Consider the following 12,903-nt stretch of genomic DNA (forward strand, 5'->3'; position numbering starts at 1 on the left):
GTTCAGAAGGGACTTTGTAATCTTTTTGCATTAATCGATAACAGTGGAAATACCGATGACTGTACTTTTCTAATATCCCAACCTGTTTGTACTATTTCCATTCAATCACATTTGTCTCCTAATAAAAGACAGTTTCTTACCTCCTGCTGTTCAAGAGGACTTTGTATTCGTTTTGTAATTATCGATAACATTCACAGTTGAAATAACGATGACTGTACTTCTCTGATAATCCTACCTGTTAGTGCTATTCTTATCAATCACATTTGTCTTTTTAATAAAAGACAGTTTCTTACCCCCTGCTGTTCATGAGGACTTTGTATTCACTTTGCAATTATCGATAACGGTTGAAATAACGATGACTGTTCTTTTCTAATAATCCTACCTGTTAGTACTAAGTGTACTATTCTCATTCAATCACATTTGTCTCCTTAATAAAAGACCGTTTCTTACCTCCTGCGGTTCAGAAGGACTTTGTATTCATTTTGCAATTATCGATAACAGTTGGAATAACGATGATTGTACTTTTGCAATAATCCGACCTGTCACTACATCTCATTCGTTCAGTCACATTTGTCTTCGTAACAAAGACTCTGACAATTTTTCGCCTCCTGCAGTTTGTGAGGACTTTGTATTCATTCTGCAATTATTGATGTTGACGAGAAATTAAGGGTGATGGATTGTATTAAAGAAAACAATACAAGTGGCTCTGCAATCACAATTAAAAGGGAGCAAGCCCTGTAACTGATGTAGGAATGATAGAGTCAATCGGTTCAAATCATAGACAGATCTGGGCTGGAAATACCACCTGCATATATGTCAATGAAGGTTAGACATCCAGGTGATAAGATATGCCAAATAATAAATGAGTGATTGTGTCACTGACAAAAGGTAATGGGTGCTACCTGAAACAGCTGACCGTTTCCAAAATCACATCCAGTTGCTTGAGTAACTAGTATTTTTGGCGTATCACATGCATATGCAGGTTAGTAGTTAGTGCAGGTAAAATTGGAGCTGTGCAGGTATTTTTTTGTGTCTACTTGCACCTGCTGAACTGGCACAAGATTCGGTGACACTAGAGCCTTGCGTTATTAATACTCAAATTGAAGTAGTATTCTTCAATAAAGGATAAAGGATTTGTACCACATGAATAAACAATTGGTTTTTTTATGCATAAAAAGTAAAGACAATGAGTCAGTCTTGCAGGTAAAACTTCAGGTGATATTGAATGTTAATGTACCAGTGTAGGTATACAGGAACAAGTACTGTTTTGGGTCCCTGTATCTTCATGAAGAAACATTGTTTTTTTTTTATGCATAAAAAGGGAAAGAAAATCGGTCAATCTTGCAGGTAAAACCTGACTAGTGCAGATGATACAGGTATACAGGAACAAGTACTGTTTTAGAGCCTTGTATCTCTATTCCCAGGGGAAGATAAGCTGTTTAGTTGGAGATCACAAGGATTGCCTGCAAACAGTTGCAAGACTGCGACAATTACTTGCACATTGTCACTGCAAAGATCTTTTTAGGTGTTCTTCCGTAATAGGTTGGGAAAATGTTATGCTGTAAATCTCTTGAAAAGGTGGCGTGACTTCTGTGACAACTTCGGGCATGTTTTCCGCAATTATAAGATGCTTGGGCTCCGGGTGTAATGGCTTCAAAGGAATAGGGATTAAGATAAGAACGCAACAAGTCAAGACGCGAGGCTGTACTCGTGTTGTAAAGTCGTTCGTACAAATGCGCCGTAAGTTCAGTCTAAGAACTAAATTAGCAGCCATGCTTTGAAAGGCAATTGTAACTTCAAGTTGTTGAGTACAAGAAGAATGTTAATAGGACTTACACACGAAATGCTAACAATGTCATCCTTTGAACCATTGGTTCAACAGAGAACTTTAATAAGCAGTGTATGCTTTGTATGTAAAGATAGACAATGTGCTTGCCTTGAAGCATTGGTAGAATGAATCTAGACTTTTATTTAAAGATGTTTGTCACTTGAAGACAGACGATAATACATGTACTTACTGGGCAGTGTTGAAATCATTCGATGTGCTATATTTGTGTTTCCCTTTTACTAAAATCAAAGCTTCAAACCTACTTACCAGTTAGGTGTAACGAGTCGTTTGGTGTAGTATAACCAGCTGCTGCTGCGCCGCGTGCCTGCGAAGCTGGTGTGTTATGCCGAAGGGCGGTTATACCGGCTATATAGATACAGATACAGATACAGATACAGATACTCTGATACCTCTGGGAAAATACCAGCTATCTTCTCACTACTACCTCTGTCATGCCTCAAGGAAAAGTTAGTTGGTTTTCTGAAGCAATTATGGGATACATTGTTTTTGTGCGTAGTTGTTTCAAAGAGATTTCTGAAACTCAATTACCTGCAAAAGGCTTTAGATAAGATCATGTTATGTCAACGGTTCAGTCTGTTTTTCCTTTGTGGGTCACTTTGTTGAAGTCTTCCTTCACTTCTAAGAGTTTTCTTGTACATGATTGAATGTGAAGCTGACCACATCTGCTTAAAAGTACATTATTACCACTTTTTTGGTAGTCCATTAGATGGCAGAATGTTATCTTGTTCCTTCTGCGTTTTACTCAGGTCCATAGTTTCAGTGGCTGTCAAGGAATTCCGGCAGTCAGAAAATGTTATGATCTTGTACCTCAACATCTGCTTGGAAATTTCAGCTACAACTTGAGATATAGACAATGATTGAGAGCATTAGAAAACCATTATGATCTTCCATGACAACATCTTCCTTTATGCATGTACAGGAGCAACTTAATATTTAGAGCTTTCTGTGTGGTGTCTTTTATATCTGGAAAAGGACTTTCTAAACCAGGCATGAATATTTGTAGATAAAACTGAAACTCAAAAAAACTTTTCTTGTTCCCAACAGGACTGATCACGGTCGCCGGTCCCCTGAACTCCGGAGTACAGTCGGTCCACAACCTGGTCGTCTCGGCAACGGATGGAGGCGGTCTGGTGTCGCAGGTCAACGCGAACGTGGCGGTGAGCGTGATCGGGACGGGAGAGATGCCGCCTGTGTTCAGCCAGGCGCGCTACAGCTTCAGCGTACCAGAGGATGCCGCCCGCCAGCACACGGTCGGCACGGTGATGGCCTCCCACAGCGACCCAGGTGAGATAACGTCACTCTCGTCTCATCTAGTTACTGTAAATGCAGAAATGTTCGCGGTGGATTAATGTTTGCGGTTTTCGCGGCGACCACTTCACCGCGAACTTAAAACTACCGCAAACATTTTTCTATTATGGTATTAAACTGCAGTCTACGTTACTGCGAACTTAAATCCACCGCGAAAAGTCATTTTTCCTGCTACCGCGAAATTAAATCCCCGCGAACTTAAATGTATTTACAGTATTCTGTGAAGTTCAGGATTACAGTTGAATGCACTTGTCCACTCAGTTAACTTGTCTCTACCAGGCTTAGTACACAGTCGGTAGGTAGAACCAAGGAAGATTTGGAAGCTCTGACCCCCAGAGGAAGGGCATGTGTGGAGTACTTGAGCAGAAAATTGTGATGATATGGGAAGAAGAAGAGGGTAGAACAACTTTGCTAGTAAAGTTTGGGCATTTGGTCAGGAGCAGTTAGGAGAGTGGACTGGCTTTCCTTGCCAAATTCTACAATCCGTAGTATTAAGGTATGGTGGAGAATATTAGCAGAAGTGGTAATAGTTTGCCATTGCCTATCCTTTATAATCCCTTTCAAAGGATACTTTGGAAGTGAAACTTAATGTTGATTGCTTCAAATGCTGCTGAAGTGACTGGAAATTAAACAGTATCCTCAATCAAATAGCACTTTCTTATTTGAAATTCGATACCCAAGTCAGGATATGGAAGGTGTTCTTTGTAGAAGGTCAAAGGCCATGTGGTAAGTGTCAAAAATGCACTTACCGGTACGTTGTTTCCAAAGTCTCCGGAAATTAAACAGTTTCCTTAATTAAATGATGTTAGTAATTTTGTCCTTGAGGTCAACAAAGGACACTTTCCCTATTTGAAATTCGATACCCAAAACAATCTCTGGAAGGTCTCCTTTATCGAAGGTCAAAGGCCAGATGTTAAGTGTCAAAATTGTTTCTGAAGTATTAAACAGTTTCCTTAATTAAATGATGTGGGTAGTTTTGTCCTTGAAGCTATCAAAGGGCACTTTCCCTATTTGAAATCCGATACCCAAATGGTCTATGGAAGGTCTCCTTTCTCGAAGGTCAAAGGCCAGGTGTTAAGTGTCAAAAATGTTTCTGAAGTATTAAACAGTTAGCCTGGGTACTATCCTCCGTAGTGACCGCTGGCTCAGTACTTTCACTTGCATGGTTACCAAGTGAAAGTATTCGCAAGCAGTCACTACGGAGGATGGTGCTCAGGCTATTAAATAGTTTCCTTGATTAAATGATGTTGGAAGCTTCGTCCTTGAGGCAATCGCCCATCCTTGCCCCCTGTCTTACCTCTCTTTGAAGTGCGTTTCAGTAAATCCTTCTTTGTGCTTTAAAATAACCACTCACTGTTGTCAGCAGAATTGGGCTGTTTCCTGAATTAGATGACTTAAACAGCTTTGGCCTTGAAGGGATCCCCTAAACTTTTTCCCACCCACTTTACGCACGGTTAAACTTGAACAAGTGACCACCTGGCCAATGCAACCCCTTTTTGGTGGTCTTTTAGATGATTTTTCCCATTGACACAAGCTCCAAGAATCCTTTGACCACTTGACACACATGACTTTGTACACCGTATTTTATCTGTCCCAAGTGGTCAACTTTTTAGTTTTTACCAGAGGCAAAATCAACCTTTTTTTTTGCATTTTTCCATCAATTGTCTCCTAGAGTTTGAACTGGCAAATTATGTTCTTATTTACACCCTTTTCTGATAAGCCATAGATTGCACACTTTAATGCTGATTACTTGCTGTTGTGAATTTTGTCTTTCTTGTATAAAGTTTAGGAACAAAAGTTAGTGTGTTTTTCTACATGTTTTTATTTTTCCACCACTGTCATGCCCACCTATCCTTTCTTCTCCATAACTAAACAAAAGAATCGTTTTTGAACGGCATCACCAACTCTTTTGTTACACAGAGATGAGTTTATGTCTCAGCTAAAAACTGCCTGCATTGTGACCCAACGGAAGCGACACCTGTCCAAGTAGTAGTGGATAGTTTCCCTAAGTAGTGTTTCTTCCTGATTTAAGTGCTTATCCTTCCCTTATAAAGGGAAGAGAGGACATGCCTCCTTACTGAGGTCATGGTTAAGGTGGGCCTGTCAATATAAACCTTCACACCACACCAATATAAATTACCGGTACTTTGGTTCACGCCAGGTAAAATTTTGATAGCAGGAAATCATGAAATAGAGGGTTGGATGAATTTTTTTTTTTTTAAGTACAGTTATGTAAACCTTCAGAAGTTCAGCCAAAGGGATTCATTTATTTGCTTTCAATTCTTTTTTGAAAGTGAAACCTTGGGAAGATGACATTATCAAAACATTGGCTAGGAGGACAACCTGTCAATGAATATGATTGTATTGCCTGAAACTTTACATGTGTAGGAAAGGTACTAATTTTCTACGCTGGCTCTGTTTCTTCTTTTCTTTATATCTGAAAACCTTAGCGAGACCTTGAGGGGAAGGTGGTGGTGCATATTTTGGGATTTCCTGCAAATTTATGGGTAACCTCTCCCAGGGTTCTTGGAAGGGGTTGTTATGTGATATCAACATAGCCTTCTGGCCTTGGCTGTCATAAACTTGTCATTGGCTGTGGCAAAATGTCTGCAAAGAAAACCACACAAAGAAGCTAAATATATTGTTGTGTTATATTACACTCGGCAAAATTGTTTTACAAAACATTGACATGACTAAAATCTCCAATAACAGAGTCCAAGACTCAAAACACTTTTTCATTTCCGGTTCATAATACAGTACCTCCTCACCTCACCTCACCGGTCCCAAGAATGTATATAGCTTGCCCGATTACAAGTTGGTTACATTCCTTTTTGTTAATCCCAAATGTTTTACTGCAAGTTGCAGCTTGCATGTTCGTAATTCGCAAGCCTTGCAGCCCTAGAACTTCCCTACCTACATTCATGGCCCTTGTATATGACTATGAGTCAGTATGAAGGTAAAAGAGACACTGGTCTTCTCACGATAGAGTACTCAGTAGGGATTATCTATGAGATCCACCACAAAAGATGAAACTCTTTACCAGCTGCTAATTGCTCGTGTGCGTGCGCTCGGGACATTCCGGTTTTACCAATCATCCCTCGCTACCATTCTTCTCTCCTCCCGGAAATTACCGGCCATAAAAAGTTGTGGATTGTTGGATTTCTATCGTCCATTGTTAGGCCAGGGCTGTTTTATCTCCTGTGGACTGTTACATAAAATGTCACTGGCAGGAAGAAATAAAATTCTACATCTTGGAGGTTGTTCTTTATTTCTGGTCGACGTCAGACTAAAACACTTTCTTTTAGCTCAGTAGTGTAGTGCAGCTTGGCTATAGCACCAGGTATTTAACTAAGCACACTAGCTTACCCCTTCTGTTCTCAATAATTCTTTGGCCCTTGTAAAATAGCTAAAATAATGCTTTAAGGCCTAATCTGAATTGAATGAAATCCCTATACGATCGTTTGGTACATATTGATCCAGTCAGTATGTATGTACCATGGCATTACCAGAGTCTACACATTTGAAAACACTTAAATAGTTGATCATCTTTTTCTCGTCTTAGCACAATATATTGGTTCTTCTTGTAACAGGTGCAATACGTTCTTGGCATGCGGTGAAAGATTTATAAAGTACCAGTATATAGGTGACCTGTCATGTCAATATGTGTGGTACAGATTAACAGTTAAGTTTGGATTTTGTTTTAACATTCCAACTAAGGTCCAAACAAATAAACATAGCAACAAGATCTATTTGAATATTATATGAAAAAGAAGGCACTAGACTTTATAGTAGTATTAGTAATAGACTGACCCCCTACATGTTGTCATGTCAATATGTAGAGTACAGATAACCAATTAAGTTTGCATCTTGTTTTTATAGTCCGACATAGATAAGGTGTCTATATCAAAATCTCTATGGATAAGAACCTACTAAACTCCAATACAGTGATACTCAGAAGACTGACACCCTACATTGGCTTAACGTCTCCTTCTTTTGTCTAAAACTACCTGTAAGTTTCTCGGTCCGACATGTCCAACAATGCCGGTGTTTAGAGACGTGTGGATTGCTTATGTGCCGGGATCTTCCCTGGACAATAAGAAGTTGGTTCAACGCAGATCGAGATGTTTACCTGACAAAGTGGAGTATGGAAATCCCCCGCAAACCCTTTGCACAGGTGGAAGACGCACCGTCACACTACGCTGGCAGAGAAAGAAAGTTTTTATTGCCAGAATATGAATCATGTCGAGCCAGCACTCTACAACCATCCGGCAGAGGAAGTTGGTTTAGGTTGACAGCCGGGGAAAGAAAACGCTCTTTTGTCTTCTTGTTTATAGGGAAGAGCCCACAACAAACTGCTGGGTAAGGAATATGGCTTGAAAGTGAAGGTTGGAAAGAAATGTAATCTTGGTTACATCATCGCAGGAGGTGCAGGAAATAGCAACGTGGGCACGTGTAGCAAAAATGGTGTAGCCTTGGTAGCAGAACAAATGTAGCAGGGACAGGTATGTAGCCGTGAGAGTAGCAGCACAAGTGTAGCAGGGAAAGACATCCTAGGAACACAAATGAAACCTTGTTGAGTTACATGAACTGAGAGGATAGAGCCTAGGTATATGTAGCAGTACAAGTGTAGTAGGGAAAGACATCCTAGGGACACAAATGTAACCATGTAGAGTTACATGGATAGAGGAGAGAGCCTCCGTGAATGTAGCAGGAAAAGATATGGTAAATGTAGCATGAAAAGCTAGCCATGTAGCCAACAGTTTAGCAATACAGGTGTAGCATTTCAAATAGGGACATAGTAGTCAGAAAGGTAACTACAAACGTTATTTGTAGCTAGTAGCAGAGTGAAAATAGTGCAATAACTTACATGTAGTGCATGATGTAGTCACTGTATTGTGAACCACAAGTGGAGGGATAATTTTCTAAACCTGGATTTGCTGGATCTGGTTTCTCATTCAATGCTACAATTACAAAGATTGCTTTTTAATGGGAGAGTTATTATTAGTATCCACCATTGTTACACAGCCATTACAGACTGTCTAGTTTTAGTGTTAACAAAAAGCTCGATCCTGAACTCAGAACTACACACAGAAGACTGTATACAGGGTCCACCGGTACACAGGAAGAATTACAGCAGTGACGTCAATGCCAAAGAACTAAATACTAGGGTCAGTGTACCCATTAAGCTGGCAATGAATTAGAAGTGAATAGGTTTTGTGGGGGCAACACGGGGCATTACAGGGTACGAAATACTCACCTGCTACCTGGGGGAAAGGAATTCCATAGGCAGATCTTTTTTGCTAATCGTTGTGTACATACATGTATGTTACACTTCTACAACTTTGGCTTTATTTTTGTAACTGCCATTCAATATTTGACAAACTCAAGGAATGAAAAAAAATTCACAGTTCTTAGTGGCAAATGTTGACATGTACATGTGAACATTGGCACACCAAATCCGTGTGTTTTGGCACACTATGGACAGATTAGCTGAAGAGGCTTGGTGGGCGTGACTCCACCGTCCGGGAAAGTTGTGTTAAGTGTCTTTCCCAAGGGCACAATGTCAAGGCTATGGCGAGTATTGAACCCAGGACTTCTAGATTCCAAGCCCAACACACTACCAGTTATGCCACACACAGCACCACTAATCAAGGAATAAAATGGTTTGTGTAACAATCTCTATTTTAGTACACCACATCAAACATTCAAAGGCTGGTCTGTGGCTTAAACCTGTCAAGAGTTCTTGCAAATGGGAAGAAGGTATTAGTGTCTTTAAGTCTTCTTCCCCAGTGTACTACCCCAGTGTATTTATAATATAAGGAGTGGAGGAGGTCAGTAAGCATCAGTGACAGGTGTATTTGGGAGACAGGTGAATGTCTATTGACAGGTGAGACACTAGCTTGAATTAGCTTATATTTGCTTCCAACATTACATTTTGTAGCTGTAAGTATTAATTGGAAGGGGACTAGTATAACATAGCTAACAAGACTGGAATTCAGGCTAGCTAAATACAGTCCTAGCTTTGGTCCGAGTTGTGGTATATACCGTCCAGGTAATCTTGTGGCCAAATATTGTGCTACACTCAGTACAGCTGTTAGTCTTTGGCAGATGAAATTTAAAGGATGACTTGTAAAGCCAAACATCTCATGAGATAGCAAGGTGTTACTTGTACTGTTGTAGTTGTGGAAAATTTTGGACCACTGCGTGGTTCTTGCATGCAAAGATCACATCAGTTCTGTAACAGTGTATACACGTCAGAACAGAAAGTTAAACCCAAAGCTGGAAAACGTTTGTGCTAGAGTTGTCTGTTGCAGTAGATGTTACAAATGGAGATGCTTCAGGGTTCGCTGCACTCTTGCCCTGTATTTGTTTTCAGTTCAGAATGTGGCCCCTGCTTCTCTCCTCACTTCTCTGGAGTAGCTTCCTACACAAACTTGTGCTGCTGCATGTACACACTGTGTGATTTATAACTACTGGGGAGGCTGGAGTGTTTCACAATAGGGGCATAAGGGTGGACTGTTCTATTTGAAAATCAGGAAGGGTAGTATTATAGTAAGGAAAATCTTGGCCCATTTTTACTTGCAGAAATCTCCCATCTTGTTTGCCCCCCCTTGAACTTGTAAAATGGGACAGTCTGAAGTTTGTTGCAACCAGCATCTTCCAATATATTGATAACCTATCAATTTCTGATGTATTTATTATTGTTTGAGGTTCAGGATTATGTTTTTCTTTTGTACAAAAGTCATCTTGTTTTCTCCCCTTGAATTTATGAAATGGAACAGTCAAAAGTTCACTGCAACCAATATCTCCTAATGTTTTGATTGTCTATTATTGATCATTAAGTATGTGTTGATTATTGTTTGCCGTTCAGGATAGTATTATTTTGAGTTGGTCCTTGAAAAAAAGCCTGGTCTACCCCTCCCTTCACTTGAAGAATGGAACAGTCCTCAGTAGCTATCTTGGTTGCAGTGAGGAAGTGGTTGAGAATGTGTTTGCCTTTGATGTTCTCAGTTCGCAGCATACTTGAACCACAGATTTATGGTGGTAGGGGAAACCTGACGAAGGCTCACAGCAGGAGACATAGTTCTAAACCAACACCACATATCAACCATATCCCCTCTCACTCATTCACTCCCCCAGCTTCCAGCCTTCAAACACATTCAGCAAATGGTGACCATACCAAGTTCTCAATCTATATATTGTAGACGCTTGTATAGTGATTGCCATGTACATGAACCAACCAGATTCTATTTTACAACGCTGTGAAACAAAGACAAGGGCAATCTCTCACTTTGTATACTCTAGATGATTTTATAGTATCTGCCATGTAACAACCTGTTTCCTTTTTCTTTTACAATAAAGATTTTTAAAATAGTTTTATTTAAATACTAGAACCACAGATTTATAGAGGTAGGGGAAACTTGACGAAGGCTCACAGCGGGAGACGTAGTTCTAAACCAACACCACATATCAACCATATCCCCTCTCACTCACTCACTCCCCCAGCTTCCAGCCTTCAAACACATTCAGCAAATGGTGACCATACCAAGTCTATATATTGTAGATGCTTGTATAGTGGTTGCCATGTACATGTACAACCTGCTTCTATTTTAGGCCACACCAATTTAATTTCTTGGTTCACGGATTTTTTCATAAAAAATATGGAGCGAAAGGGCGAAATAAAAATAAAAATAAAAATTGTAAAATGGTTGGGGTAAAGGTAACGACTAATCCAAAACATAACGAAAAAAAGTTTTCAGCTTGAAAAAAGTAAAAAAACACTATTATTGTACATTAACAGCACCTGTACCCACACTTTAAGGAGATTATAATATAAAGGCCAATTTGCTACCCCGGAAAGTTGGTGAATGGTTTCATTAATGGTGAAAATTTGCTGAGTGGTAATTTTTATTTTTATTTTTTTTTCCAAAAAATTGGAGCGAGCGAATCCGTGAACCAAGAAATTAAATTGGTGTGGCCTTACAACGCTGTAAAACACAGGCAAGGGAAAGCTTAAGGTAGCAAGCTCTCACTTTGTATATTCTAGATGATTGTATAGTGACTGCCATGTAACAACCTGTTTCTTTTTCTTTTGACAATAAGGATTTTAAAAACATTTTTGAAAAAAAAAAATCCTGGAACCACAGATTTATGGTGGTAGGGGAAACCTGATGAAGGCTCACAGGGGGAGACGTAGTTCTAAACCAACAGCACATATCAACCATATCCCCTCTCACTCCCTCACTCCCCCAGCTTCCAGCCTTCAAACACATTCAACAAATGGTGACCATACCATGGTGGGCTCGCTGGTATCTCTCCAGGGCCAGAAGTGTAGCCCGCTTGCCCAGTTCATGACAGCTCAAGCAAGGGTTGGTTTCAATGACAGAGCTCTCTGTACATGGATAACTCGAAATGCCAGCTAAGAAGACGGGCTTGTACTTAAAATATTATATTTAGCAGATGCAAAGAGCCAAAGAAGAATATATTCAGCAGATTACGTACCTACCTAGTCCCTTACTTAACAGATTGGGCCAGGTAACCTTTTTAACCCCCCCCCCCCCCCCCCCCCCCCTAGCCGACCAGTGGATACCAGTGACCAGGATTCAAATGCCTCTGTTTTGCACAGTATTGATACAAAGTGATACACCAGTTTGTTGGCTTAAGGATTTTCAAAGAATATCTTAGGTAGGCCGAAGGGGCAGTAGGTTGGTATCCACTGTGTCTGTATCATAGAATATGCTTCACTGCAAAAATAACATCAAAACAAAGCCTGAAGACCAGGTATTAGCAGGTGTAATCAGTTGCATTTGTTTATGGAGTGAATATAGTATTAGAAGTTTTCTTCCCAGTACTGTTTTTGATCTTCACTTGCTGTACAATGTATATACTTTCACCTTGAGTTTTAATATGTCCTAGGAAATAAATTGTTTCAGTGTTATCTCATTTTTATGTACTCCATCTGAAATCAAAGCTGGACCCATGACCTTTGCACTGTAATCCTCTAAGCGCTCCAAATTTCATTCCACCTAATGCCCAAACCCTCGTGGTATCAGTGAAGTCAAGGGGTCAACATTTTGAACACGTTTCCCGTCAGTTTGGCTGATGGCGGGGATTCTGAGGCGGGCTATCCTCGCCCGAGGCACAGACTTACAGCAATTTATCGCAGGGCGCAGTGGTATTACTATCACTTGTTGGGGATCACGTTAAATGGTTGTGTGAGACCTGGATTTTTGGCAGAGCATTTCTCCGATTTGGGAAAATCCGTCCCTAATGGTGACTGGGTGTATGTGAGGGATTTGAAGTGGCAAGCTGGAAGCCGGGATTTATTATCAGAGGTGAAATGTTTATGGTTTACCAGGGATAGCAGCTGTTGAGGGGCACACCGATTGATTTTTTTGGTTCTCTGCTTTTTTTAAATAATAGCAAGCAGACATCATAAAAGGCATAGGGAAAGGAGGAGAACTTGAATATGACCGAATTCACTCCATAAAACTGAGACACCAAGCCATAAACCTGGTCCTCTGGCTTTGTTTTCATTATGTTTTTTTCAAGTATAGCATATCTTTTATACTTATTCTTTTTTAAATCCGAGAACCAACAAATTAGATTGGTATGGCCTTAAGGGGCACAGTTGTGAGTTATAGTTTCAGAGGTTGCCCTTTCCTGCCACTAGATTAGGCTCAAGATTAACTGTAGGGATCAGGCTGGGATTCGGGATTAGTGCATTTTGTATAGTATTGATTGTG

General features: G+C 40.1%; 1 protein-coding gene across 1 annotated transcript in view; it reads left to right on the forward strand.

Moving 5' to 3' along the window:
• Positions 1-12,903, forward strand: part of LOC118419245 (protein dachsous-like) — a 44,455-nt gene that overhangs the window by 2,530 nt on the left and 29,022 nt on the right. Inside the window, exon 2 of the mRNA XM_035825592.1 lies at positions 2,894-3,133. Coding sequence (XP_035681485.1) covers positions 2,894-3,133 — 240 coding nt within the window. The remainder of the gene's footprint in view (positions 1-2,893; positions 3,134-12,903) is intronic.

The sequence above is a fragment of the Branchiostoma floridae genome, chromosome 7 (genome assembly GCF_000003815.2).
Source record: "Branchiostoma floridae strain S238N-H82 chromosome 7, Bfl_VNyyK, whole genome shotgun sequence".
NCBI classification, from domain to species: Eukaryota; Metazoa; Chordata; class Leptocardii; order Amphioxiformes; family Branchiostomatidae; genus Branchiostoma; species Branchiostoma floridae.